The 27,687-nt window shown below is 53.9% G+C and overlaps 8 protein-coding genes across 8 annotated transcripts; 4 read left to right on the top strand and 4 right to left on the bottom strand.

Moving 5' to 3' along the window:
- Window positions 1-222: 222 nt before the first annotated feature.
- Window positions 223-1,785, top strand: J4E93_007008 (uncharacterized protein; the record flags this gene model as incomplete). Its single annotated transcript, XM_049344918.1, has 2 exons — window positions 223-446; window positions 504-1,785. 2 exons carry the CDS (start codon window positions 223-225, stop codon window positions 1,783-1,785), a joined length of 1,506 nt encoding a protein of 501 aa, XP_049197843.1.
- A 288-nt stretch (window positions 1,786-2,073) lies between these two features.
- Window positions 2,074-3,020, bottom strand: RPL8B (60S ribosomal protein L8B; the record flags this gene model as incomplete). Its single annotated transcript, XM_049344917.1, has 4 exons — window positions 2,074-2,336; window positions 2,390-2,751; window positions 2,802-2,890; window positions 2,940-3,020. 4 exons carry the CDS (start codon window positions 3,018-3,020, stop codon window positions 2,074-2,076), a joined length of 795 nt encoding a protein of 264 aa, XP_049197842.1.
- A 392-nt stretch (window positions 3,021-3,412) lies between these two features.
- J4E93_007006 (uncharacterized protein) lies at window positions 3,413-4,402 on the top strand (the record flags this gene model as incomplete). The annotated part of the gene is made up of 2 exons (XM_049344916.1): window positions 3,413-3,731; window positions 3,780-4,402. The coding sequence occupies 2 exons, from the start codon at window positions 3,413-3,415 to the stop codon at window positions 4,400-4,402; spliced, it is 942 nt and encodes a 313-aa protein (XP_049197841.1).
- A 2,041-nt stretch (window positions 4,403-6,443) lies between these two features.
- J4E93_007005 (uncharacterized protein) lies at window positions 6,444-8,009 on the bottom strand (the record flags this gene model as incomplete). The annotated part of the gene is made up of 1 exon (XM_049344915.1): window positions 6,444-8,009. One exon carries the CDS (start codon window positions 8,007-8,009, stop codon window positions 6,444-6,446), a length of 1,566 nt encoding a protein of 521 aa, XP_049197840.1.
- A 1,122-nt stretch (window positions 8,010-9,131) lies between these two features.
- On the top strand, window positions 9,132-11,866 carry J4E93_007004 (uncharacterized protein; the record flags this gene model as incomplete). The annotated part of the gene is made up of 2 exons (XM_049344914.1): window positions 9,132-10,265; window positions 10,313-11,866. 2 exons carry the CDS (start codon window positions 9,132-9,134, stop codon window positions 11,864-11,866), a joined length of 2,688 nt encoding a protein of 895 aa, XP_049197839.1.
- Window positions 11,867-12,758: 892 nt separating this feature from the next.
- On the bottom strand, window positions 12,759-14,931 carry J4E93_007003 (uncharacterized protein; the record flags this gene model as incomplete). Its single annotated transcript, XM_049344913.1, has 2 exons — window positions 12,759-14,057; window positions 14,107-14,931. 2 exons carry the CDS (start codon window positions 14,929-14,931, stop codon window positions 12,759-12,761), a joined length of 2,124 nt encoding a protein of 707 aa, XP_049197838.1.
- A 617-nt stretch (window positions 14,932-15,548) lies between these two features.
- On the bottom strand, window positions 15,549-18,906 carry J4E93_007002 (uncharacterized protein; the record flags this gene model as incomplete). Its single annotated transcript, XM_049344912.1, has 3 exons — window positions 15,549-15,680; window positions 15,730-18,495; window positions 18,583-18,906. The coding sequence occupies 3 exons, from the start codon at window positions 18,904-18,906 to the stop codon at window positions 15,549-15,551; spliced, it is 3,222 nt and encodes a 1,073-aa protein (XP_049197837.1).
- Window positions 18,907-22,549: 3,643 nt separating this feature from the next.
- Window positions 22,550-25,396, top strand: J4E93_007001 (uncharacterized protein; the record flags this gene model as incomplete). Its single annotated transcript, XM_049344911.1, has 1 exon — window positions 22,550-25,396. The coding sequence occupies one exon, from the start codon at window positions 22,550-22,552 to the stop codon at window positions 25,394-25,396; it is 2,847 nt and encodes a 948-aa protein (XP_049197836.1).
- Window positions 25,397-27,687: the final 2,291 nt, after the last annotated feature.

Here is a 27,687-nt window from a genome sequence, read left to right as displayed (position 1 = left end):
CGGAACGAACGTTTTGCTTAGCACGCTTACTCAGTCGCGACCCGACGCGCGCTCCTTCGTGCTTAAAGCCGTTTGCCCCTCCCCCGCTCGCTCCGAGCTGTACCTGCGCCTGCATGTGACATCACACCCTGAACGTTCCGACCATCAACAATAAATCACCACTCGCAGCGCGACACATAAACGATACGAGTTTCCCAACATAACCACATCAGCAAATCTACAATGCCATTGACCGTACTTACCGACGCGGACGTACGCACTCTTTTATTACAATTGACCAAACAAGACATTCTCGACTTGCAGCAGAACCTCGCTGATGCGCTGCACCATTACTCTACTAGCACGGAAGAAGACGATAATAATGGATGTTGCGAGAGTTTCCAGTCCGCGGGAACGAGTGTGAAGACTAAAGATGGGGGGCTGATGACCGTTGCGCCGGCAAGCAGGTATGCATACCCTTTGCACACAGGTGCATGATAAACGCCTCGACTGACTATTCGCAGCAATGATGGCCTTGGAGTCAAAATAACAACACGACCAGAGTCCAACTCTTCAGACACAGCCTCTGTCACATCATCGATGAGCTCACTCGCTCTATCTCAACAGTCTACACCGACGAGTAAAAGCTCAGCAACCATAGCCTCTCTCTCATCGACCCAAACAACCGCATCAAACACCAGTCTCACCCTCTTCGACCGCACCGGGAATCCTCGTGCTATGTTAAACTCCTCCGAAATGACAGCCTTCCGCACCGCCCTCGCAAGCACAATGCTCTTTAAGAAACGAGCAAATGTCCACGACGTAACAGTCTTTGGAGCAGGGAAACAAGCCTATTGGCACATTCGTCTTGCGCTCCTGCTACGCGGACCGGATATCCACCACCTTAACATAATAAACCGAGATTTCGAACGTGTCCACCAATTATTGGAGAAACTCTACAACCCCGACTCCGCACCATCAACGTTCAACCCAGATCCAAACCACGTACCAACCTACCGCCGCGCATCAGGCCCATCAGAAGGCGAAGCAACAGGAAAAGAAACCCAACACCAATACCTCCACCGCCCCAAAATCCAAATCCTCACCCCAGGCCACGGCGAGTACCCACGCCTCCTACACGCCACCCTCCGCTCCTCCTCCGTCCTATTCCTGTGCACCGCCTCGCCTACCCCCCTCTTCTCCGCGCCCATCCTGACGAACCCCGAAGGACGGAAAAAAGGCCGCTACATAGCCGCCATCGGCTCCCTCTCTGCACTCGCCACAGAACTACACCCAGACATCCTACGCCAAAACGTCGCGCCCGAGCACGGTCACCGCCACTTTCACAAGCACGCAAAACAGAGTGGAGCGGTGGTGGTGGATAGTGTGGAGAAGGCGTTGAAAGAGGGTGGGGAGGTGGTGCAGGCGGGGTTGGGTCCGGATCAGGTGGTTGAGATTGGGGAGTTGGTCATGTTGAAGAGGGATGCGGAGAGGAGGAGGCGGGAGTGTTTGGCTGGGAAGGGGTTGATGGAGGCGGAGGGCCTGGATACGGGGGGTGTGGAGTTGGGTGAGTGTGAGATGAATCGGAGGGAGAAGACGGAGAAGGCCAGGAGGGGAAGTAGTGGGAAGAAGGAGAAACATCATGATGGGGAGGATAAGGCGCATAAGAGTTTGATCGAGTGGCTGGTCAAGGGGAATGTGATTTATAAGAGTGTGGGATTGGGGCTTACGGATGTTGTTGTAGGCAGCGACCTCGTGAGAATAGCGGATGAGCGCAACATTGGGACGAGGATCGATAACTTCTAGGGTGGGTTGTCGCATCCGTCGGAACTGGAAGTGGAATCAGAGCAGTTTACCTCATGCGAGTGCAGCTGACGCAGTAGTCATAGTTCAGCATGCATAATCGAAACATAATCACAAGCAATAAATCATGCGAATGGCGTGCGTTATCGTGATTGATTCCAGTCAATGCAGTCGTTTGCCGACCGCTTTTAACCCTCCTAAACTCCGTTGGTATTGTGAACCGACTATATGCAGAGATAAGAGACACGCCGTAAAGTCATCATGAAATCGAGAAAGCACATCAGGACCCGCTTAGATCTTGATAGCGCTCTCGATGGCCTTCCTCTTCTTCTCCATGCGGGCGTTGGCCTTGGCACCCATGATACCACCTCCCCAGTGGCGGGCAGCGTCCTTGTGGTGCGACTCGAGGTAACCGTCGTTGACAGCGGTGACGAGCTTCTGGAGCTCGTTCTTGTCCTCAGAGCGGACCTCAGTGAGGGCGAGGACGGCGGCGGTCTTCTGGTGGACGACCGTTCCGAGACGGGCCTTACCCTTGACGATAACGTAAGGGACACCTGATGCATGTCAGTGAAAATTCGAAACCCATTGTCGCATTTGGAGTACTCACCCATCTTCCTGCAGAGAGCGGGCAGGTAGACAACGAGCTCGATGGGGTCGACGTCGTTGGCGATCAGGACGAGGGAAGCCTTCTTGTTCTCAATCAGGCCAACAACGTGGTTGAGACCGTACTTGGCGACGTAGGGCTTCTTGCTAACGTCCTCCTTCTTCTTGCCCTCAGCGACGGCGGTGGCCTCCTTGGTGAGGCGCTCCTTCTTCTCGGCCTTGGTCTCGGGACGGTACTTGTTGAGGATCTTGAAAGCCTGGGTGGCAAGGTTACGGTCGGCAACGTGCTGGAACTGGGCAATCGCCGGTGGGACCTTCAAGCGCATGTTGAGGATCTTCTTCTGGCGTTGAAGACGGACATATGCGCTGCGCATCATCAGTATCTACATTTTTGCGGTGGATCGGGGTTTGCTTACGGCCAGCGGACCATGCGGCCAACGTTGCGCTGGGGCTGGATGTCCTGACCGATGCCATAGTTGCGAGGACGCTTCTCGATGAGAGGGTTCTGTTCCATTGTGAGCGGTTGTAGTTGAATATTTGGGGAATGGGCAGACCTTTTGCTTCTTGGCGGCAGACGACTTAGAAGTGGCCTGGGGGAAAGCCGCAGGCTTCTTTCCGGATCCTTTGGGAGGCATTGTCGAGGCTGTCATAGAGAACAGAAACCATTAGCGAATGTTCATTCACTATAGGTCTGAATCTCGTAAGAGCGAGAGGACCTTTCAGCCGCTCTCCACTCTAGCCATCATTTGTATGCGACACGCTCATGTAGAGACGTGCGATTGTGATATGCTACCGAGCATTCATGGCGGATATGCGCTTACCTGGTGTGTTGGCGGCGACGGTTAAAGATTGACGACGGTGGACTTGACGAACGTTCGAAAGCGGGCGCAAAAGTTGTCGGCACCGAAATCCAGAGAAGCGAGTGCGCGCGGGTGGGGAAGAACGTTTCGCCGGCGCTAGCGCCCGCCCAATGGGAGCATGGTGCCTCGCCATCCATCATCGACCACGACAACTTCAATGCGAGATCATGAACGCGTTTAATCTCGGCGCGAAAGGACGTCACGCGCAGCTCGTCGCCATATTCTGCTTATGGAAACTATTGCTTCTCTCGCTTGCCGCGTTCTGCCCAGGTTCCGGATACGACACCTCTGGTCTCATACTGCTCGACACGAGCGCCCGTCGCCATGTTAAGCTGGACGTCACCTCCCGCTATGAGCGTTTTATCCTCAATATGCTCCGCTGGGACGCTTTGTACTTTGTGAAAGCAGCTGAGCGGGGTCATGTCCACGAGCAAGCGTGGGCCTTCAGCGGGGCGTATTCGCATCTCCTGAGACTAACCGGTCAATGTGAGCACCAGTGGCCCAGTCATTTGGGTCGGCACTGATTTCTCGCAGTGATGGCTGGCGACGCGCAGGCTCCTCTGCACTACTATGCTCTGGCCGGAATCATGATTTCCAACATCTGCCACCTCCTCTCTGTGCTAGTGCTGTATCGCCTGTTGACCTTGGTCCTGGAACCTCAACGGCGACAGATCATCCCATTTATCGCCGCTGTCTTGCATATCCTTACGCCAGCTTCCCTTTTCATGAGTGCACCATACGCGGAAGCCATGTTCTCGTTGCTCAATTTCGCGGGCATGCTCTTCTATGCTCAATCTCAAACTGCGGCTGAGACTGGAATGTCATCGATTCGAGCTGACTTTCAAAAGCTTGGCTCTGGTGCTTGTTTCGCAGCGGCCACACTGATGCGAAGTAACGGTTTACTAAGCGGCTTGATCCTCCTATACGATGTCGTCATGTACATTGCCCCCGTCATGTCTGCGCAGTTGAGTATACAAGATGTAAGGAGGATGCTTGTCACATGCATGGCTGGTAGTCTAATAGCGTTGGCATTCCTTGGACCTCAGTATCTGGCGTATACGGAGTTCTGCGACCGAAGCAGCGGCACTGGAACTAGACCATGGTGTGACAAGACCTTCCCGAGCATTTACTCGTGGGTACAAAGCCATTACTGGTAAGTTACCCCAATACGATGACTTACTAGTCTGACTTCTTTTAGGAACGTAGGACTCTTCTGTTACTGGACCATCTCAAATCTGCCACTGTTCATACTAGCGGCACCAGTTTCGTGGCTGCTCCTCACATCAAGTGTCACCATTCTCCGCAGCGGCGTCCCACGCCCGTTGCGTGGGCGTCCTGTACCCCAGACTGGTGAAACAGCCAAATCCAGGAACGGAACCTCCGCGATATGCAGGCTACCGGAATTGGCACTGCCCCAATTACTACTGGCTACAACAGCCATTACCAGTTTTCACGTCCAAATCGTGAACCGGATTGCCTCCGGTTATCCGATGTGGTATCTAGTCGTCGCTACGTGGTTCGCAGATTCACAAAGTACTCCCCTGGCAGAAAATCGTTCACGAACGGCCAAGTGGTGTATCAGAGGTAGCATCATGTATTGCTTAGTACAGGGAATGCTTTTTGCTAACTTTCTCCCGCCGGCCTAAACCTTAGACCGCGTACCTACTGTCGCACCCACACGGTGATGGCGTAAGCCTACCACATAGCTCTTGGATTCAGACGTCCAGCCAGCTTGTACGACGTATTTTACTACTAGTCAAAACGCCATGATCAGGCACCTGAACTCCAATCAACATGTTTCGCAATTACTACAACACTCAGTACATCTAGACATTTACTCAATTCTCCGGGCGAATTGGCACAAAATGTAGGAATAGCTCAGAAGGACGCAAATCACTGAGTTAAGACTTTTGTTTTACATCCAGATTCTGGCACTGCGGCAGAAGTTGAACGATCAGCTACAAGGTCGCCATAATGCCAAGTACCCCACAGTCTTACTCCTAGTGTTGCTACTTCAATGCCCCCACCATCGCAAGTGTTGAGACATGCACTCTACAATGGAACTTGGACATGATAGGTGAACGTCGCATAGAGCGGCTGACCTGTCTTCCTAGCCTATCATGGAGAGTTGGTCTGACGACTTTGTACCTGCATGCGCTACCAACGCCAACCTGCCGATGGAAGCCTAGATCATCGTATAAAAGTTGGTGATGCGACAATATGGCGAGATGCTGTGCCATCACACTACTACAGTTGCAGTCCAGTTGTATACAGAAACGTCATGATGTCGAACCCCTCTGCAAGATGCGACACATTGGGCGAGGCAGAACATTGCATTATCCACTGCTTCTCGACACATGACCGACAGCCTTGGATTGCCACTGTTTCCCGACGGAAAACGACTTGGTGAACACTAATGCGCCATCTCAGGACACTGATCAATGCCCTAGTTTCTGAGTCAGAAGCCTTCTGCTTGAAGATGATGACCATCGTCAAGTCTCACAGCGACGCCACCTACACCAACCAGAATGTCGGAGCGAAGATGAGGGCCTCTCGGAAAGACAGAAGGAAGGCTTGGTCACGCCAGCTTTGTCACTAGTCTTTGGCATAGTGAGGGCGACTTATAAAGGTTGCTCCAAGCTCCTTTGGTTGGTAGCCGTGCTCATCAGCTTAGTCCGACCTACACTCGTTACTAGAGAACGATGAAGCTTTCTACCTTCGCTACCTTCCTCAGCCTGTCCGTGGCTTTGGCAGCCGTGCTCGACACTAGACAGCAATGCAATGAGGATGACTGCTTCCGCGCAGTTTTCGGCAACGGCGGATTCGGTAAGATAATCAGGGCTGGAGAAGACTGCGATGACTTCCTTACTACGAGTGTCATCTGGTACCCAATGTTCGTATCCGACTCAAGATGTCTATCGAACACACTAACAGTCTGCTACAGCACCACCATCACGTCCTTTACTCTTACGACATCTACTCTGACAACACCATGCCCTTCGGAGGTATTGCCCGTTCCGACAGATGAGCCCATTACTTCCGACGAAGAAAAACTGTGGATTCGACAAGCTCTGCCAACCGGAACCAACTGGTCCACGACCACCGTCTTTGGACCAGTGCCTACATACGCCACCCAAGCCTGTGCCTCGCAAGAATACAAATCTGTATGCGGATGTGCGAGCATCACCGAAGATACTGTCACCTATCTTGGAACCGTAAGCTTTTTCCAGTGTGCAATGGGTAATGGCTGATCACGTTGTAGACTGTTACCAATATTGAGACTACAACGTATACCAGCGTTTCGATTACTGGGACGTCTTGTCCAGTCATCACGCCATCGTCTTCAATGAGCTCTTCAACGTCGAGCATGGTTACCTCTTCTTCGGTACCCAGTAGTGTTTCGAGCAGCACTAGCTCAATTTTCTCGTCATCTACGAGCACGGATAGTTCTTCAAGCTCGGCTACATCGTCGTCCAGCATCGGCAGTTCTTCAGCATCTTCGACTGAGTCTAGTAGTCCGTCTAGCATGCCAACAGTGACCAGCTCATCCATCTCTTCGTCCGCGACTTCTAGTAGTTTGTCTAGCACAGGAAGCTCTTCAGTATCCTCGACCGACAGTAGTAGCTCGTCTAGCTCGTCTACCACGCCAACTTCATCCAGCTCTAGCTCTTCAGCATCGTCGACTGAGTCTAGCAGCTCGTCAAGCACACCGACTGTATCCAGTTCCCCCAGCTCTTCATCTACAACACCTGGAAGTTCGTCTTCTAGCTCAAGCAGCTCATCTAGCAGCTTGTCCAGTAGTTCGAGCACATCATCATCCATCACAAGCGATGTATCCAGCACAAGTTCGAGTAGCTCATCTAGTACTTCGACTGAGCCCTCCGCCACTTCAAGCACCTCGTTCACGGTATCAAGCAGCTCCTCGACTTCCTCGGGAGAAGTCCCTGTTACAAGCAGCATGTCAAGCTTTTCCATGTCTTCATCATCCTCCATGACACCAAGCTCCTCGTCAGCTACTACGTCATCCGAAAGCTCTTCCAGCAGCTCTTTATCAAGCACATCCGACATATCGAGCTCCTCCAGCAGCGTCTCGACAAGCTCGACTAGTAGTACTGAACCCTCATCTTCAAGCAGTGCAACGCCTACCTCTAGCGACTCCAGTTCATCTGCAAGTAGTAGTTTGTCATCTGCAACGAGTAGCACGGACTCCTCGTCGTCATTGTCATCAACCACTACTCTGACTCCGACTTCCAGTGCTTCGAGCACATCGACTGGCGCTTCATCGTCTTCGTCATCTTCAACGAGCAGCACCGACTCATCGTCTTCGCTGCCATCGTCCAGTACCATTACCCCGACCTCTAGTACTTCGAGCACGTCTGCCAGCAGTTCATCCTCATCCTCATCAAGCACTACAGACTCGTCCTCCTCGCCGCCAACAATTACGATCACAAGTCCAACCTCCAGTGATTCGAGCACGTCTACTAGCAGTTCGTCGTCGTTCTCATTAAGCACCACAGACTCGTCCTCCTCGCTGTCGACGATCACTATCATCACTTCAACATCCAGTGATTCGAGCACGTCGACTAGCAGCCCATCATCCTCGTCATCATCTTCTTCGTCGTCATTCAGCACTACAACCGTTTCCTTAACTACGGATACATCGTCGACTACATCCACAGCGAGCGCAACACCCAGCACCCCTGTATGCGGAGGATTTGGCGTGGGTGTCTGTAACGGCGCCTGCCGCGACCTCGCGACTGACATTCTTCACTGTGGCCGCTGCAACAACGCGTGCGTCGTGGGGAACACCTGCAACAACGGAGTCTGCGCATCTCGCGCATGCGATTCGAACTGCCAATTTGACCGCCTGTGCAACAGAAACGGAACTTCGTCATGCCGGTGCGCAAGGACCATGGATGGCGCTGGTGTCTGTTACGATAAGGATGCGACAAACTGTTCTGACCCAGGTATCCTGCAATGCAGGACCTCAAACAGCTGCCCGATCGGCACAGTTTGTATGCCTAACGTCTGCGACTGTGCAGATACTACCAAGGGCATCTGCGTTGGCACGACTGGGTGTGGGGACGAAGGATTGTCTGTCATGGGCGGGCTGATCCGGATTGGAGAGATGGAAAAGCGCAGAAGGACCGTCAGAGGGTTGGCGAACCAACTCTAAGGAGGGGACGACAGCATGGTGGTAGCATACGCAGGGAAAAGGGCGGCATCGTGGTTTGTTGTCATTTGGGAATAGTTGGGTGCCTGCCAATGTGCTAGTGGGCGTTGTACAATGGTCTTCACAACACAATATACATCCTTCGCTTCTATACCTACACCGGCAACGGCTTCCCGTGTTGTGAATAGCGGTTGGCGTCAGTGCGACTTTAGGCTTGCGGTGCATAAAGGCAATTTTTTGTTGTCAAGTGACGCTGCCGTGAGCGGTCAGTGCCTCCGAAGTTAGGTGCTAGCTTCTTTCGCGATGTCAACACACGATAGCGGGTGGTGCCACTGTAGAGGGTCGCGTGTTTGGAGGCAACAATACGCGACGCGACTGGGGAAATGCAGGTGGTGTGGAGGTGTCCAGATGCAGGCCATGGTAGAAGGGCCTTGGAAACCACGGCGAGATATGACGGGTGCAATGTTTAATGTCTAACGCATGAATGTGGCGTCTAGCGGGTCCTAGCGTGCTCCCCACGCGCTGGTGTCGTTGCCGTGGGGATCGCCCGCCATGTCCGCGACGTAAACACAAAGTATGCCGGACATGTGCCTCATCGCCTCCCCAAATATGCCCGCCATCCTTCTGCTATAGACAACCCACGTTTCAAGCCTTCTCTTCCCGGCCCCGACCTCAGTCGACGCTTCCCCAATTCCCATCTTTGCTGGAGCATCATGTCGACGCCGGACATGGCTACCGCCGCACCTTCGCATAGACGGAACAGGAGCGCTGCAGCTGGAGTGCTCAAGTCTATCATCGCGAACAAAGGCCACAAGCGTTCGCCGACCGAAGGCGCTGGGCTGCAAAACAATCAGATAGCCAATCCGCCGTACATGCCTGTCTCCAACTTCCAGGCGCCGCTCCTGCCGCCAGACCACCCCCATAGCCAATTGCGCGCGGCAAACCAGACGGAGAACGTTCTCACCAATCCGCCCTCACCGCGCAAGTCGCGAGACGTCAATTCGAGCCCCAAAAAGAGCCTGCACAAGAAGACGCTTAGTTCCGTCTCGCTGCGGTCACTGGCCAAGAAGGAGAACAAGGAGGACAAGGAGAAGCCGGCCTACAAGAAGTCATTCGACTCACGGCGATCTCAGGAAGAGGCTGAGATGGGCGAGAAGCCGAAGAAGACAAAGTCGTCGACCAATCTGGCTGCCATGTTCGGCGGGCGCCGGAGAGACAAGTCGCCCGTCAAGGAGAGCAGAGACAAGGAGAACACTACACCACCCCGCTCTTCCCACGATAAGGCCCCACCTCGCACTCCCATCTGGGCCGAATTCAGCTCCCAACAGGAAGTCACCACCACGAGCAAAGTCCCGCTTAACGATCAGCGACGGAGCGTCGAGGAGGAGATTGCCCTCTACACTCCCCAAGACTACTCGCCCACCAAGCAGCGCAACTTCTTCGAGGTCGGTCAACCAGCTCTCCGACCTGCCCCGAAAGAGCGGCCCAAGTCCATGTTTGCTCCCAAGTCGACTTCCACGGCATCCTTGCTTGAGACCTTCTCGCGCAAGCGGAGCAACGAGCGCGTTCCTCTGTCAGACACCAAGGGCAATGAGGGACGCACAAGGGAGAGCTCTCCTGTGAAGCCGGCAAGACCCGTACTCAGTAGGGCTAGTACCGACACCGGCAGCAAGGACTACAGCCTCAATTCCATGGCGCCGCCGCCGCCGCCAGCCAATACCAAGAAGCAGAATCGAGTCATGGCTGCCGTTGCTGCCTTTAACGGGAAGGCAAAGCAAGCTGACGGTGCTCCGGCGTCTGCCAAGCTCGATCCAAAGGCGGTAGACGCCGAGTTTGAGGAGGTTCTGGTAAGTGCTGTCCGAAGATACCAATGAATCCCTGCTAATGATACCAGGAATCTCGAAACATCCCCACACATCAACGTGCTCAGATGCGGACACTGAAGCTCGAGGTCAAGGCCGACTTTGTTCGCATGCACAAACTTGACATACCCCAGACCTCGCGAACAAACTCCGCCCAATCTTCTATTGGCGAGAACACCAAGCAGGCACCACAGAAATCGTCCAAGTCCCGACACGGATCTGCCGTCGAGGATGCAGAGGATGAGGCGCAAGAGGACAAGTCAGCCAACTCTACTAAGCGTGAGCGACCGCGGAGCCGAACATTCACCTTCAACAGGAGTGACTCTCCCACGAAGAAGCAGAAGGGCGAATCGGGCGAACGGAAGACGAACTCAAAACCAGCGCCTATCCCCAAGTCTCCGTCTATGAGGTCCTTGAGATCCAATGCTTCCGATCGTTCTGTGTCCAACGGAGCGAAATCGGTCAAGGCTGACGAGTTCATCTCCTACTTGAAGAAGACTCCCAAGCCCCAGAACGTTGAGGTTGGCAAGCTGCACAAGCTGCGCCTGTTGATCCGTAACGAGACCGTCGACTGGGTTGACAACTTCATCCAGGATGGCGGTATGACTGAGCTGGTCGCGTTGCTCCACCGCATCATGGAGATTGAATGGCGCGAAGACCACGAAGACACACTTCTGCACGAACTCCTTCGATGTCTCAAGGGACTCTGCACAACTGCCACTGCCCTCAAGCAACTTAATGAGATCTCGTCGACATTGTACCCAGCATTACTGGCCATGCTTTTCGACGAGGAGCACAAAGGTCCGAGCGAGTTTACTACGCGTGAACTCATCATCGAGATCATCTTCGCCCACATCTCCATGGCACCAGAGGGCGAGCTAGAGACCCGCGCCAAGGAGCTGATGAAGTACCTGAAAGATCCTGTCAAGGAGAAGCAGGCTTCAACTGTTCCGTTCATCCTCCAGATGCACACACAGCGACCCTACCAGGTTTGGTGCAAAGAGCTATCCAATGTCACCAAAGAGGTCTTCTGGATCTTCATCCACCACCTCAACGTCATTCCCGTACCGCCCAAGCCCACGGAAGGAAAGTCGTACGCGAAAACTCACTTCCCAGGCCAACGCGCCATCGTGCCCGCAGCACCCTACGTCGGCGGTGTAGAATGGGACGCAACCAACTACCTTGCCACGCACATCGACCTTCTCAACGGCATCATGGCGTCCCTCCCCACACGCTCCGCACGCAACGAGTTCCGCTCCGAACTCAAGATCTCAGGCTTCGAGAAACTGCTAGGTCACCTCCGCGCCTGCAACCCCAAGTACTACGGCGCTGTCCACGACAGCGTCAAAGTCTGGATAGGCGCCGCCCTCGAAGACGACTGGGACGTCAAGACCGTGCGCATGGGTGCTGGTGATGGCAAGGGCGGCAGCGTGAGTCCCGCTAAGCAGAGCCCGAAGAAGAAGACGGAACCTCCACCACAGCTCATGGCACCCCCTAAAATGGATGTCGGGCTTGGTCTTGGACTGGGCTTTGAGCGGGAGATTGCCATTGGCAGTACGAACAAAGTGGACGATGACTGGATTTGAGGTGTTCGACATCGCTATCTGTCCGATCTATTACCACTTTGGATATCAGCTGATATCTCGTACCCAACGGCTACTCTCGACATCTCCTTGGATACCACATCAACCCACCATCAACTCAGCAAACCCATCAACATTGCTTTCCCAACCGGCGCAAATACGGATACAACGGCGTTCATCACCTCTCCACTGCATTCCATCTCACATCGTCACATCGTCAAATCAACATCAAATCACAGCATGCATCCTTACTTTCCATCTCCCACCCCCCAATTGGATCTCTTTCACGACACTCTCTCTCTATTTGGCATTTCTGGGGTCCTGAACGAATATCTCTCCCTCTTTCACATCAACGACCTTAGCATATGACATGACTCTCACGACCGACACGACACGGCTGGCTTCCCTTTGCCTGGGGGGCAACGACGTTGTGTTTTACTTCCTTCTGACCTTCTTTTTCGACATACTGATACATGAATGGAACGCGTGTATAGTGTATACATGTACTTGTTGTTTGCGCTCCTTTTTTTTATATTGTTTATGCGCAATGTTTGAGATGCATGGGTATGGACTGGGCTTGGGGCGTATAATGTTTTGTTAGGGAGTTTTGATGGGGAGAATTCAGGTCATCTATCTTCAGCATTTGGTCGTTTTGTGATGATGATTGATGATGATTGATGATGATTGATGATGATTGATGATGATTGATGATGATTGATGTGATACTGATGCCCTAACCAGGACTCTATTCAACGTTTTAAATGGGTATCTGATGTCTGACAACTCCAACTCCGTCATTCCAAGTCATAGCCATGACCATGCCAATGCCGCTAAATGATAAACTCCACACGAATGCCTCAAACCTCACACCCTTCATACTTCGTACCACACACCCTTAAGCCTTCTTCTTCCCCTTCCTCCTCCCCTTCCTCCTCCCCTTCTTCTCACCCACCTCCACCGACGCCCCCTCCACCTCACCCTCCTGCAACCCCATAACCTCATTTCCCTGCATCTCCTTCAACTTCTCCTGCCCACTAATAAAGAAACTCAAATCGCGATTCTGCTCTTCGAGATCCGCCTTTTGGGCCTCGAGCTCTTTGACCTTAATCTCAGCCTCCTGGGCCTTCTTCTCCAAGTGCTTAATCCGCTCCATCAAGCTCTCATTCACAATCTGCTCTTCTTTGTATTGCTTTGTGAGTTTACGTGCGAGTTCAGAGGCGGAGGTCGCTTTCTGGGCGTTGCGGGCGGATTCGCGTGTGAGGGAGGCGATGGTGGTTGTTGCTTCGGTGTGGGAGGTGGAGAGTTGGTCTAGTTTTTGGGAGAGCGAGGCAACGGATCGCGTTGCTTCGTCGGCGGTGGAGGCGGCTTTTGCGGCTTTGTCGACTGCGCGTTCGAGCTGTTCTTCAAAGTATGCGCGTTGGGATTCGAGTTGAGAAGTGAGTAGGTAGGCGTACTCCATGCCCATGTTGTCGAGCTTCTCGCGTGGGACGGTGTCGTTGGAGTAGCCGGTCATGCCGGGGGCGCTGAAGGATTGGTTCGAGGCGGGCATGTCGACGAGTTTTCCATCTGCTTTGTTTTGGATTAGGCGGTGGACGTAGCCGTCGCCTGCGTAGTCCCAGACGTGTTGGGTTACCACGTCCATTGCGTAGGTATGGCTTGTTGCTTCGTAGTGAGCGAATGCGTGTGCTGAGTCGTAGCGGCCACATCCTATGTTACCGCAGATCAGGCAGATCCATAGGTTCTGTGTGGATCCGCAGACACTGCACTCGTTGTCTGGACTCTCGCCGTCCGCGCTTCGATTCGAGGTAAAGGCATCATTTTGTGTGTAGCGACAGACTGGGCAGCCTGAGCCCCGCCACTTCTCTAGACAGGCGCAGTGGAAGACGTGCTGACAGAGAATGGTCAGGAGACCAGTTGTTTCGTCCATGCGTTCAAGGCAAACGGGACAAGTTGGGAGCTCTACCAAAGCAGGTGTAGGAGGAGCGTGTGGCTTCGCTGTAAGCGAAGTAGCGATTGATGGTCCGTCGACTGGTGAAGGTAGGGCGTTAGCTGGCGGAAGAGGAGCTGTGGGCTGTTTGGTCGGCGCGGGCGCGAAGGGATCGTTCGTAAGGTCAGGATATGAGGTGGGATCGCGGTTTGAGTCGCCGTTCTGGAAGTTGATCGACTTGACAAAGACGACATGACAGTACTCAGGCTGTTTCTGTTAGCTATCGCCTCTTGACTGCAACAGTTATTTGTCTTACCTCCATGCTATTGAAGGCCTTGCCGTCCCATTCCTTTCTCCACGCTCTCGCTTTCTTGGCTTCCCGGAACTTCATCAGCACCATGTACTTGTTCGCTCTGCTTGTCCGGATGAGCCTAAAGTGCGAGACGTCCTCCCTCGTCTGCTCGCCCATGAAGCCGAGAAAGTCGGAAGGTGTCATGTATGAGGGCACCGCCAGTATACACAGTGTAGTGCAGTCCTCTTCGTTGAAGTCCTTGCTCGCTCCATCCACCTCATCGTACAAGCCTGGCGTGTCCTGTCCATCGCGATAGAGATGCACCACGCCCCAGCCAACATCTGTGTCTTTCGGATCTGAGGGTATGAACTTGCCCTTAGTCGCGAGACCACCGGCATTTGGCGCGTGTGAGGGGTGCTTGAGGCGGGCTCGATCGAGTTCAGTGCCGGTGCTCGGGTTCATGTCGATGCTCAGTATGGAGATGGTGTCGAAGCGCCAATCCCTATGTGCAAAGCTCTGTGTTCGCCTGTGTCCCGGTCGCTTCGGCGGTTTGACGACGGGTACGGGGCTATCGTGGTGATCTGAGAAGGAAGGTCGCGTGCGATGACTGAACCGGCGGGCGGTAGATGTGCGATCACGGGCAGCAGCAGCTTGGCCGGCCTCACTGCTAGAAGCTATTGGTTTCGGGAAATGATTGTATGCGCGTGATGCCGGGGGATAGGAGCCCCAGGACGCTCGGCGATGGGCTGGAAGCTTCGAGTCGAAGATGTCGCTAGGTAGAAACGTCTTGTCCGGCGACGAGCGCGAGGGATACAGCTCGAAGGTAAGGTGGAAAAAGTACGCCGGCATCAGGTCTTGTTGCTAAGAGCCTGCATTTCCAACGAGTGCGATTGTGAACAGAAGTTTGGAACGTAAGCAACGTGTTTGCGACCTGAGCTACGTGACTTGCAGCCGCGGCAGTGGGGCAAGCGCAAGCGCGTCATTCCCGCATCTTTCCGCAAGTGTTAGCGCACCAAGACGCGCACGGCTTCACGACAAAGGCATATTTTGAAGATTCTAGTGATAAGATTATGTTTCATTCTTGCCCTGTACCTATGCAGTGCAAGTCCAACTAACTCTCATAATGGTGGTCACCCGTGGACCCCCGATGCACTCCTTAGGATATAGTAAACGCCATAGCTATGCAATAGTAAAGAAAATACAAAGAAACACGCTATCCCGACACATGTGTCATTTCTCACACTATGTGTACGGTAACAGAGGCAGCCAAGGCCGAACCAAAGAAAGGCAATTCATGATGGCACCTGAATAAATATGATTCGGTCGCCGTGTCGTCAAGTCATTCGCCAGAACGCGTAGTGGGTATCGCTTTTGAACATGGCCAAAACATTCGCGCCAGTCCCAAGTGGTGGCGGGTGTATCTGTATTTCGTGTAACTCGCAGTGTTGAACGATAATAGAATAGGACTAAGCCTGGTCTACGTCGATTAGGTCGCCCTCAGTGATGTCCTCAATTTCGTGGCCCTTGGAGTTGACCACAATGCGTCGTCCTCGTTGGTCGGCGGGAACTCCGTCGCGCGAAGCACCAAAGTCGAGCACCTGGATATGGTCAGCTAGGCATTTGAAAAGACGATGATTAGCTGCTTACTTCGATGTATGTCATGCTGTTGCGCTGAACAGCAGCAACACAACGACGCTCGTTGAACTTGACCTGCCATACGCCGCTCAGGTCTGTCAGCAAGTCCTTGACAAACTCGCCCGTTTTCACATTCCACATCTTGAGTGTGCGGTCAGAGCCAGATATGACTTTCTGGCCGTCGTGCTGGAAGCATGTGATGGCACCTGTGTGAGCACATAGACGGCTCTTGCATTGTCCATTTTCTGGGTCCCAGATTCGGAGAGTTGAGTCAGCAGCCGCTGACACCAAGCGCTCGTGGCTCAGATCGAGAAGACCGACGAGCGAGGTATGACCCTCAAGCGTGAAGATGCAGGCACCCGTCTCCAGAGACCAGACCTTGACCATGTTGTCCATGGAACCACTGATGCAGCGGTTGCGTGCATGGTCAAGAACAACACTGTACACCTTCTGCGAGTGACCTTGAAGGCGTTGCAGAACCTCTCCGGTAGAGATTTTCCACACTCGGACGGTGCAGTCGTAACTGCCACTGACAAGCGTGTCACCGTGTGCAGCAATGGCGCGCACTGAATGATGGTGTCCGGTAAGGGCGCGTATGAAGTACGGGTTGTCGTGATCATTGGATGACGCTGCGGCCTGCATGATGCCCCGATCGCCTGGCTTGGGAAGCTTCCACACACGAAGCGTGGAGTCTCGCGAACCTGTAATGATGAGCTCCTCCTTCGGCATCATGATTGGCTGGCCGTCAAGGGTCTCGCCAATCTGAGTTGGCTTGAGTATCACTAAGCATCGGACGGTGGAGGTGTGACCCTGGAAGACATGCGTGCACTTTCCCTTTTCGATATCCCACACGCGCACTGAGCGATCGGTAGAGCCAGATACAAGTGTGTTGCCCTCGTACTGAAGGGCCCACACGCCGCCTTCATGCCCCTCGAGGCGGCTCCGTAGCGCTCCTGTCTTTGTGTCGTAGACATTGATGTTCGTATCATCACTGCCTGTCAAGATCTTGTCTGTATCAAACTGAAGACATGTCACCACGTGGCGCTGATGGGCGCGGAATGCAATATGCTTCGGCTTCGTGTCAGTCGCCATCCAGCTCTTGCGGATGAGATGATGACGTTGATATAGAGACTTGAACAAATGCATAGCACGAAGACCAGGCAAGCCAACATTAGGATCGGAAATGGCGGCCTCTGCTCGCTTGGCAAAAGCATGCGGACCTTCTTGGCAATCTGCAGGGCGCGAATAGAGGGCCATCTGCGTCCTAGTAGAGGGGCGGCTCTTACGCGCTTTCTTGCCGCTGCCGCTACCATGCTTGCTGGTAGCCTTCCTCTTCTGACGTATGGAAGAGGATCGCGTCACTGCGCCCTCCTGGTCTAGCAAACCATTGGGGAAGCCCGAGCTGGAAAAGCCCGAATGGCCTTCGTTGTCAGATCTAGAGGCTACCGATTGAGCTCTAAGGTCGCGCTCATAGCTGTCAGCCGAAGAAGGATATTGCCAACCCCAGCCTTCTTGCACAGCGCGCTCCAACTCGCCATACGGCAGCTTGTATCCATCCTTGTCCAACAGATCTTTCCATGCAGACTCGTGGGTATCGGTGAGCTTCCGCCAGTACTTCGACACCTGTGCGGCGCTGCACATGCTCTTGACGTCGAGATACCCAATAATTTCGAGACTGAGCTCCGTAGGTAACGAGGCGATGAAGTCGCGTTTGAGGGCGGGATTAACGACATCCGCAACGAAGTGTAAGGTCGGCTTCTTACATCTTCTGAGCATCTGGTACAGGACGTACGACTTCATCTGTTCCGGCAGAGCATCGAACGAGTTCAGCATGTTCGGTATGTCCATGGCGGAGGGTGTGGGTAATTGAGTATTGGGGCTGTCGGCATTGTCACGCTGTCGGGAACCAGGATATAGGGTGAAATCTCCCAGGCGTGAGCTGCTTGAGGTGCCCTGTGACAGGTCAAGGCCGGATACATCGTTCGCATCGAAGTCCATGTCTGTGCCCGAGAAGGAAGCCCCGCCATTCGTTTGTTGGGCGAGGTTCGCGGCCGCAGTGATGGGCGACAAGCTCGGACTAGGTAGGCTCGCGTCTTGTGCAGACGTTGTGTCAAGAGGCGTGAGGCGTGAGGGGGTGAAGGACGCGTCGTCGGCGAAGGGTCCAACTGGTTCCAGATCAGATTCGGCGATTGGGGGTGTAGCAGCTACGCCGGGGCCATCGAATACACCTGTGGGGAAGGCGTGCTCGGGAGAAGGCTCGCGATGGTCCGAAAGACTACCGCTGGAGTGTGATGACCGAGCGCTTGATTCTTGGAGCCGCCATCTGGGCGGCGTTTCATCTGGTGCAATTTGATGTGACGTAGTCCGTAGCTTGGAGTTGTGCAGATGGGCGGCGGTGCGGAGTTTTGCCAGTTTGGATGGTCCGGAGCCTGCCATGTCGGTATCGGGTGTGGCCAGCTGCGGATCCTCCATATCGTCCGAGGTGGAACGGGAGGCCGTACGTGTAACGTCCTTGTTTTCGTGCTCCAGCCGGGGCTTTTTGCTTTGGCGATGTATGCCGAGGAGCTCGACGGCCTTTGTTATTGACGGTGGGGGCGGCGAGTCGTCTGCATTATCCCGTTTCCGACGGCCAGATACCGATCGTAGGCCTTGGTGAGGAGCGTGTGGTTTCGGACGCGTCGAGCGGCTGGGTGTCGTGAAGACTGGCGGGCCGTCATACGACTCGACCTTTCTGAGGGTGCCGTTGGTCGATCGCAGATTGCGTTGGAGTGATTTCTGCTACAATAGAAGCGTTAGCCGGTGGTTGGCAGATGCAACGTGAAGGGCCTCAGCCGCAGGCATATCCCTGGCATGAGGAATGCGTACCTCTCGCACCTTGTCCGATGCAGCGTCTGCCTCCTCGAAGCAGGCCAAGTTGCCTCCGGATTCAAAGTAGAACTTGCGTATCGACTCGGGTGCCTGGACGTGGGCCAGCGGGTAGTCCTTGGGGTCCCGTTCGCTAAGGCTGCCGGGGGCATTTACACACAGAGGCGGGAACGTGGTCGTCGTGGTGTATGTGGTCGTGACTACGGTAGTCTTGGTGGCAGGCGCGAAGGAGAACTGTCCCATGGTGGCGTACGGGTCTGTGGCTTCGGTGTGCACCGTCTTGGCCACGCCGTCAGCGCTGGGGCCAGCAGCGTTGGAGGACATGTTGCACGGACGTGACGAGAGACTGAGGGCGTGAAGGCTCTTTCGAAATCCAGTGATTCGTGGGAGGATGGGCGTGGAGAACCTGTTCGGGACACTTGCCGAGTGAAGAGGCTCGCGGAAACGTTAGTGGTGTTGTTCCGGGACCTGAGACCTCGGGATCAAAGCGCGAACTCGGAGGAGCAGAAGACAGGCGGGAAGAGCAGCGACTCTAGTAATCGTACATGTCGCCAGCCGGTACGCTCGACGTGTACGGGCTCGTGGTGGTGGTCACGGGAACCTGGTACTTTGATATCCGACGTGTCGCCGCTGACGGAGAGATAGGAGCCGCTGGAGACGTGATGCCGTGGCGGAACGCGAAGTGCAAGGTGGCGGCAAGGTCGACACGCGGTGGATCGGGAAGACGCCAGGAACGAAGGTTGGTCGTGTAGTCGTGTAAAAGGCAGTGTGGTGGACTGGCAGTGGTGGTGGGGTCTAAGGTAACGAAGGCACCTGGCTGGTGGGCAAAGCTAGCTTCTCCATCCATGCAGGTGTCAACCGCCCCAATTCACACATATCACGCGCAGCGGCAAGCTTCTAATCTTTGCCGCGGGGCAAATTATCCCAGCAATACTCTCCATCATCTAGAAACCACCGTAAGACATCGCAGCGCCCTCTCTCGCTCTATGTCGAAGCTATGGTTCTTACGACATGAGCTATTGCTGCACCTGCGCAGCTCGCGGGCGGATAGTGTTCTCGCGTCACTCGGCACAGGCGCCTTCGTGTGATTCGATCACCGCCCCATCGACTTTTCCCGCCGTGGCAAAATCACAACAACAAGCGCCGCCCTCGTGCTATACAATCTTCCGCTTTGTCATAGGGAAAAAACTGTCATAACGAACGACATCTTGGATCCGTTCCATGTTCGAGACTACACGCTGTGTATGCGTTGGACACATAGGCAGCAGTGTTGCAAGAGAAAGCTGCACGACGCCAGAAAGCGCCACATTGCATGACGCATCTCGACAAACATAATACTCAATGATCAATGCAGCAGCTGCATCAAGTAAGAGTGACTGTCAAGATGCGGTTGTAAAGGCATGGACGGTTGCGTGGTTGAAAGTATAGCTGATGGCCACATCGCCACACTGGCGACTTGCCATGATCAGATGTCTTCTCAATATCGAAGAAACGTATGTTATACATATAGCATCACTCACTTATACCTTCATAGTGATAGAACATCGTCGATATGTTAAAGAAAAACACGTGACGATCTTCTTTCATCGTCTTCTTGTTTGCGCGCTCGTCTCGTGATGATCCGATTGCAATGACTTTGATGGTACATTGGGTTTCTTTCATCGTAACGTGACCAGCAAAACCGAGTCGATGCTTTCCGCACATGACGAGCTGTCGTCGTATGACGTGTCGACCATGACCTGTCCTCTCATCTAAGGCAGCGTCCTTCATTAAACCCTTTCGTTGCGTCGGCTCTAGCAACGTTGGCATCATCGTTCTGGCTTGTCTGAGAAAACGAAAGAAGAGAGTTCATTGTCTGTTCGCTGTCGTTCTCTCCGCCCAATATAAAAGGAGGAAAAATGGTATCTTGATACCCAATGCGCAGTTACTTATCATCGTTCCAGTCGACCAGGCTCTCGGGTTCGGAGTGACTGAACGATAGTTTGAGAGGAATATGTTTTAACTTTTGAGCCTGCATCCAGTGTTTCAGCTACAAAATCTCGAATATTGATCACAGAGAGCTCACATTGTCGGGTCCACGGTCGTTGCTCGGGTTCGGGTGGAGGAGCTTGTAAACTCTACTTCTCAGATTGCAGATGATGTGTGCATCTCCTTCGTACGGCCAGCCAGGACCTGCTCCGAAGTCACCCATAGGAAGCAGACATGCGCGCACCGAGCAAGCTGAAACGACCTTCTCAAGCCCCAGAACTCATAGCACCAGCCGAGGACCTGTCAAAAGTTCGCGGTGCAATCTATATTCATAGTAACACGGCGAAAACTCCGAAAGCCCCTCAACGCCACCAGATGCGTTCGGCTGCGTTCTTTCAGCCTCGTTCTTGGGTCTAAATGTTTTGTCACGCTGACATGTTGGGTTCAATTGACCCTGAAAGTAGGGCTGTCGTTCACGTCCGGGCCTTCTTTGACGGCCTTTCAAGGTTTGATGTAGGGAACAGAGCGTTGGACAGCAACACACGACAAGCTCTCGCATCAGCACTACGTGAAGTATAATGATTGTCTTCGACGCGTACAGTACATGGACCACCTTAGTATCACAAACTAGCTGTGATGGCCTTACAAGGGGATCGCGCTTTCTTCGCGAGGAGATAGCCGGATCGGCGAAGAGCCGGCTTGGCTTTCGTCCGTCCCCACGAAGATGTCCATTGATCATCGTGGAGCAATCCACACCATATCCTTATAGAGACGACCTGCGACCAGAAGGGAAGGACGCGGGCGCATCACACAATTCATCTCGCATCCCTGAGTATGCTCGAGAACCCGAGATACCCAAGATACCCAATGTACCTACCCAATATGCGGACGCCGCAGCGCTGCTACCCGCCTTGTGTCGCAGTCGCAACTCTATGGATGAACGCGAAGCGAAATGCGACTTGTGCGACACCACCTGTGATGACGGTGAGTCGGAAGTGAACCCGGTGGAGGAGGCAGTATGCAGGTACAAAGGGTGGAAATTGGTGACGGATGGAGGACCACGATAACACGACCATTTTCGAATTCCTCGTCCATATTCGGCATGCCACGAGCTAGAGCCTTGGCAAAGACTAGCATGTCGCCTACTGAGCATGGGCGATCCTACAAACTTCGGTAACGCGAGCTCTAGCTTTACTCAACCACTTGAGCAATCTCTTTCGGACAGATCCAGCCTCGTCTGATGCGGTGACGGGCAACAGGCGGACATGCTCGAGGCCGTGCCTCTCCGCACCGCTGCACATTCGGGTCGCGGCGGCGTGCTGTCATCTGACTAGAACCCAGGGAATGCATGTATGCGACGCAGCAGTGTGGCTTTTGGCTCGGAGCTTGTGCCTTGCTGCGGTCCGCACGTCTTGCCGAATGGCATGATACCCCTGAAAGCCTACTACGATGCGGATCCTACCACCACCAGCTCCTCACAAGCGGTAAATTCAATGGATCCTTGGGTTAATACTCGCGGGTTATACCCGCCATCGCCCATCTTCCTGGGAGATCTCGAAAGCTGGTTCTTTACTCCGCCATCCCCATCGCCCCCAGAAGCAGCAAACTCGATAGTCCTGAAGCGGCGCTGCATGACATCGTACTACTTTACGCCGCGCTGCCGTTCCTGCAGATAGCACTCAACCAGTCCACGCTCGATTAGCGCTCATTGCAGCAGCGCAGTAGGGGCCCGCAGTTGAACCCTTAGATTCCTCAATTGAGGTTGCCGGATCTCTCCTACCGCATATCGGATCGTCATCTGCACCAAAAAGCAAACATCACTTAATGCTGTCAGCGCTGGCCGGGGGTAGCACAAGACGTGCCATTCGACGCAATTATACCTTATGTGGGCATTGACTTCGTAGCGCCAACTGAACTGGTCCCGCGATTCAGTCTCGACTGTCATATCTCCAACTACCCTGAGTCGCGCCCACGCCAGCACCACAGCCACCAATCTTTCATGATCATGGCTCGCGGCGACCGCCCACCCAAGAAGTTTTCCTTCCCTCTACCTCGCCGCTCGCGACCCAAGAACGACGACCACGACGCCCGCCCTGCACCATCGATTGCCTCTGGCCACGACAGGCCCTCCCGTCCCGAAGACACCTCCAGTAAAGCACACCGAATACTGGGGACGTCCGATGTCCTGAATCGCACGGCATCTCGACAGTCGACAATACCACCACCGAGTCCTGGATTCATGTCCATCACAGTGTCTGAGGCTAGCTTCGGCTCCCACATCGACGAGAGAAACGCAGCAACACCCACCGAGAACGACAGATACCTACAACGTCCCACCATGGCAACACGAGCCTCGTCAAACGTTCTGGGACGTACATATACTGGGGAAAGCAGGCAGGGCTCTGACAGCAGTTCCCTCCATCGCCGGCTACACCCGCAAACGTCGAACTCAACCCTTCGATCACACTATGACGCAAAGAAGTCGCCGCTAGCCATCTCCCAGCAAACCTCCGACTCGGCAGTCAGAGATAGAGCGCTACGAAGAGGACATCCTCCGGTATTGACGGATCATGGTTACGACAATCACGAAGCGAGTCCAGTGTCGCCTGCCGTCCTGGATGAGTCGAGGAAGAAGGAATACCGAAAGAGTAAGCCTGCTCGGCTAGATCTTACAAAACTGTTCCCCAAGCCGAGGGATGGCAGCGACGGTCATGGCGGTACACTGCTTTCGCCTGCCAAGATGGTGAACTCGCCGGCCGCTATGTCATCCACCTCTGAGTTCTTTCCCCGCCCAATGACGAGGCAACCGACGCCACAAGTACAGCCTGCCAAATTACAGAAGAAGAAGAGCATGAAGTACCGGACCCCTTCAGTAAAATCTCAACCTCAACCCCAACCTCAACCTCAACCCCAACCCCCGATGAGTCCAGTACGCAAACTCAAGAGAGATCAGTACGATAATGCCAAAATTCACGTACGCCGCCCACCAAAGGGCGTCCAGCATTGGTTCGACGCGCTCGATGAGGATAGTGAAGACAGTGAGGAGGAAGTGCGGGACTTGGAACCCAAACGCCACAACAGCGTCGCGACTGAGCCGGACCTCCTGCCAGACTTTGTGCCTACTGTTGGTGAGCCTTCGCAAGAAAGGAATGCAGGTCATTGCTATAGCCGGCCGCATATTCCTGTACCAGTGTACAAAAGGGACAGTTTTGCGCTTGAGGATATCGTCGATATCACCCATCTGACCTCACCCAGCCAGTACTCTTTGGACACGTATCGCTCACATACCTCGGCAAAGACTAAAACGTCAGCTATCTCCAAGACTAATCTCCAGGATTCTAGTGTCTTGTCTTTCTCCTCGTCTGAGGATGAGGCCGACGACCGGTCACGATCCCGCAAGGGCAGCGTCCGCAAGAGCATGGAAAGCGTCGATTACACAGGGGAGATCGTTATTGGACGAGCGCAAGCTTACGAGCTTCCACCACATCGTCGTATGCAGTCGTCGGGAAAACTGAGCATACTCTCAACGTCAACCAACGCCACTATCGAAGTCATGTATGCACCAGAGCCGCCTTTTCCTTCCTATCATCATCCTCGTGGCAGTACATACAGCGGTGGCAGACTGTCCAGCCACGTCAGGCAGCCCTCGGTCATTCACGAAGACGATGACATCCGTCCAAAGACCGCCGTTCCCGCGCCAGTGTCACCAACGGCACACAGTGTTGTGAGCACGCGCACGTCAGCCAGCGCGCCGCAGCCCCAGTCGGAAGGGTCGCGTAAGTTTATGCAAGTCACGCCAGAAGAGGAAGCTTTGCTGGAGTTGATGAGGAAGAAACGTGCCGCTATGAACAAACAGATCGCATCCTCCCAGTCATCTACACCGGAACCAGATCGGTATCAACACAAGTCAACTAAACGGCCTACACCGCCGCATCGCACGTCTGCCTCTCTTGCAGAAGGTATGACTCCCAGCTCTGCGCGAATGGTTGAGTCACGGAACAAGCACCGAACACCCACGAGTGCACCTTGCTCAATTGCGCCATCACGTGGCAGATCTTCGACGACAGAGAGCCGTGCAACTACAAGTCGACTCCGTGACACCTCGGCCAGCACCACTTGGTCAGATCGAAACTACTCGCCTGTCAGTCGCGGGAGGGTGTCGCACCAACTGCTGACCCCGTCTGTGTTCTCGCCACAGGACATGTTGTCTCCCCCGTCTCCACCGCTTGCTGCGAGCTTCGCATCGCCCACTACTACTGGCCACCCATCTCCCTTGCCATCGCCGATGACCCCTGCTCTTTACGCCGATGAGAGAGACGTCGCTGTAAAGGTTGCAAGCAGTGACACGAGCAACGAGCTTGACGAGCTAGCTATGCTTGACCACGGTATCATGCGCGCACCCTCAGTAGGTGCGAAGTCTGAATCTTCCCACCGACGACGCAGGACTGCATCCAGTGAGGCCGAAATAACTTTCCCGGTGCCACCCACATCCACCAGCTTCCGCGACCTGACTCCAGTCTCAGAAGCCTCGTCCCGTGCTCCCAGTATCGTCGAACCCGCTATTCCGAAGAAGCCGAAAAAGAACGCGCGCCACATCAGCGAACTCGCACTCGCAAGCATAGAGACACGAAGTCGGCAGAGCAGCATCCGTTCTGTTGAATCACGTACGTCGGTTTACTCGCAGTCATCGAGCTACTACAAGCCCGCCAGCAAGGGGAGGGCACGTCATTTGAGCCCAGACGCCAATGTTACGAGCAGTCCCAGGATGACGAGTAATGATCGGGATAGGGACAGCGTCAGTGATGATGTTTTGGCTGCCTGGGGCAGTCTAGGAGGGACGTACTAGACTTGCATATTTTCCTTTTCTTTTCATTCCACCATACCTTCACATTTGGTCACGAACTTCTCTTTCCAGCATTTACATCATTCCCATTTCAGCGGTATGATACCCCTCCGCTTCTCACCCGCCGCTTACAGTTCGGTCGGTCTACTTTACCTTAACTTGTAAACCTAAAGTCGCTATCTGTTGTACGATTTCCTTTGTCGCTTTTTCACTTGCATGGCCTCGTTGGGTTTTCAGCATCAGATGCTTGGGTTTCATTACCACTATTACTACCATCGTATGAGGACGGGGGGCTTGGTGATGAGGTTGGGCCATCATAGATACTTTCACGACTCGTAAACCGAGTCTTTCAACCTAGAGTTGAGTCGCACGTCAAATTGCGCTCGACAGGATAATCACATGACTTTTCCAACGCAACTCATATTCCATGCTGTGTTTTTTGTCATGTTCCCCCACCGGGCCCACCCCCATGCTGCCACTGCCCCCCTTTTCCCTCTTCTCAAACGACTTTCTTCTTTTGGTAAACAGCACCCGCCAGCCCAGCATGTCATCGTGGGGCCGTGCACCCGGCCCTATCTCGCTTCCACCCCCCCTTGTGCGACACCGACACCCCCCGTTCAACGAGAATGAAAGTGGCGGACGCAATGCAAGCATCAAGCTTGAATGCAGGATGCAGCCACCCGTTCAACAAACATATTCCGCGTTCCCGACCCGTTGGGAAAAAGCGTGATGAGACTCCCCGCCCAGAAAAACAAAGAACCCTGGAATTCAAATTCCCGAATGTGACACTACACACCGCCACCAACTCTCCTGGACGCGGTACCCGACTTGTGGAAAAAGCATGACGGCGCGAGCTGGCTCGGACTGTGGAGAGAGGTTTTCGTGGTGGTGTGAGGGTGTCTGCTTTGGGAAGGGGGAGTGAGGGGAAGGTGGGGAGGATGCTTATGGGGTTACTTGTTTGGGGTGTGTTGGGGTGGGCTTGGTGTTTTCCTTTTGTTTGACTGCGATGATCGCTGTGGTTATCGTGGTCTTTGGGAGTTGGATGACTTGAGGATTTTTTGCTGAGTATGCAAGTGTTTTAGGTTGTTCTTGTGAGTTCTATAGTGGCTTCTTACGAGGTGTATGACGTTGGGGCTTAGTGGATTGTTCAGCGGACTATTATATGGCATTCCGTTATTGGCTTCTTCGGGATATCTCTAGTCTTTCAGTTTTTGTGGTTGAGAGTAGTAAGGTAGTTGCTCGTGCTTCGAACAAACATTACTACTGTACAGACTGACGATTGAGAGTCTGATACGCGAACACCAATGATAACTTATCTTTGCAGTACCCTGATCAGTGTTTTTTCCGATGTTGAAGTTAACATGACTTTCTTCAACGGTACTATACAGCCCAATATCAAGATATTCCCCTACTTACTACAATTGGCGCAACTCCCACGCATCTTTACACCATCCATGAACAACCCCTCACACACCCATCTACCTCCCTTGAATCTGCACCGCAACACCCCCCTGCGGAATATACGCCGCCCCAGAAACCGTATTATCGCCCCTCGTACACCGATCCATGATAACACCAGCCGACCTCGCAATATCATTACTGCGCCCAAAAGTCAGCACACCATCACCATCACCCTCACATCTCTCTAAAACCACCACAACAAAAAGAAGACACCACAACTCACCAATTCACACTCCTAGGCGCATCATCCCGTCCCCTTACACTAACCACATCCGCACTACCCAATCTACACTGCACCCTCGCCGTAAACCCATCAACATTACAACTCTGCCCCGCGTTGCCCCTTCCCGCCAAGTCATTGATACAAGCTACGGCGTCGGGGACGGAAGGGGGTCGGGAGGAGAGTTGTTGGCAGTTGGCAAAGGCTTGGCGCTTGTCCAGGTTGGTGTCGTCGGTATCGGTGTCGGAGGAGGTGGAGAGGTCGGGGGAGGGATTAGGATTTGCGGCGTTGAAGGCGGCGAGGGCTTCGGAGGGGGACAGGGCGTGGGATGGGTCGGCGATTAGGGAGTCGACCCAGGAGGTCCAGGTGAATTGTGGTGTTGAGCGGGGGGATTTGAGGGCGGTGCTGCTGCCGAGGGTGGCGAGGGTGAGGGTTGTGAGGAGGGTTGGGAGCTTCATGTTGGGTGAGTGGGTAGGTGGTTGGTGTGGTTGGATGGTGTGGGATGATTGCGGATGTGAAGGACTTGGAAACGACGTCCTTCTAAATGACATATTTCTAGTCATTTATACCCATCTCACCTCCTACATCGCTATAGAGCACCGCATGAAACCTC

Source organism: Alternaria ventricosa (assembly GCF_023758065.1).
Source record: "Alternaria ventricosa strain BMP 2768 chromosome Unknown scaffold_12, whole genome shotgun sequence".
NCBI classification, from domain to species: Eukaryota; Fungi; Ascomycota; class Dothideomycetes; order Pleosporales; family Pleosporaceae; genus Alternaria; species Alternaria ventricosa.
This window is presented reverse-complemented; position numbering and strand designations above follow the sequence as displayed.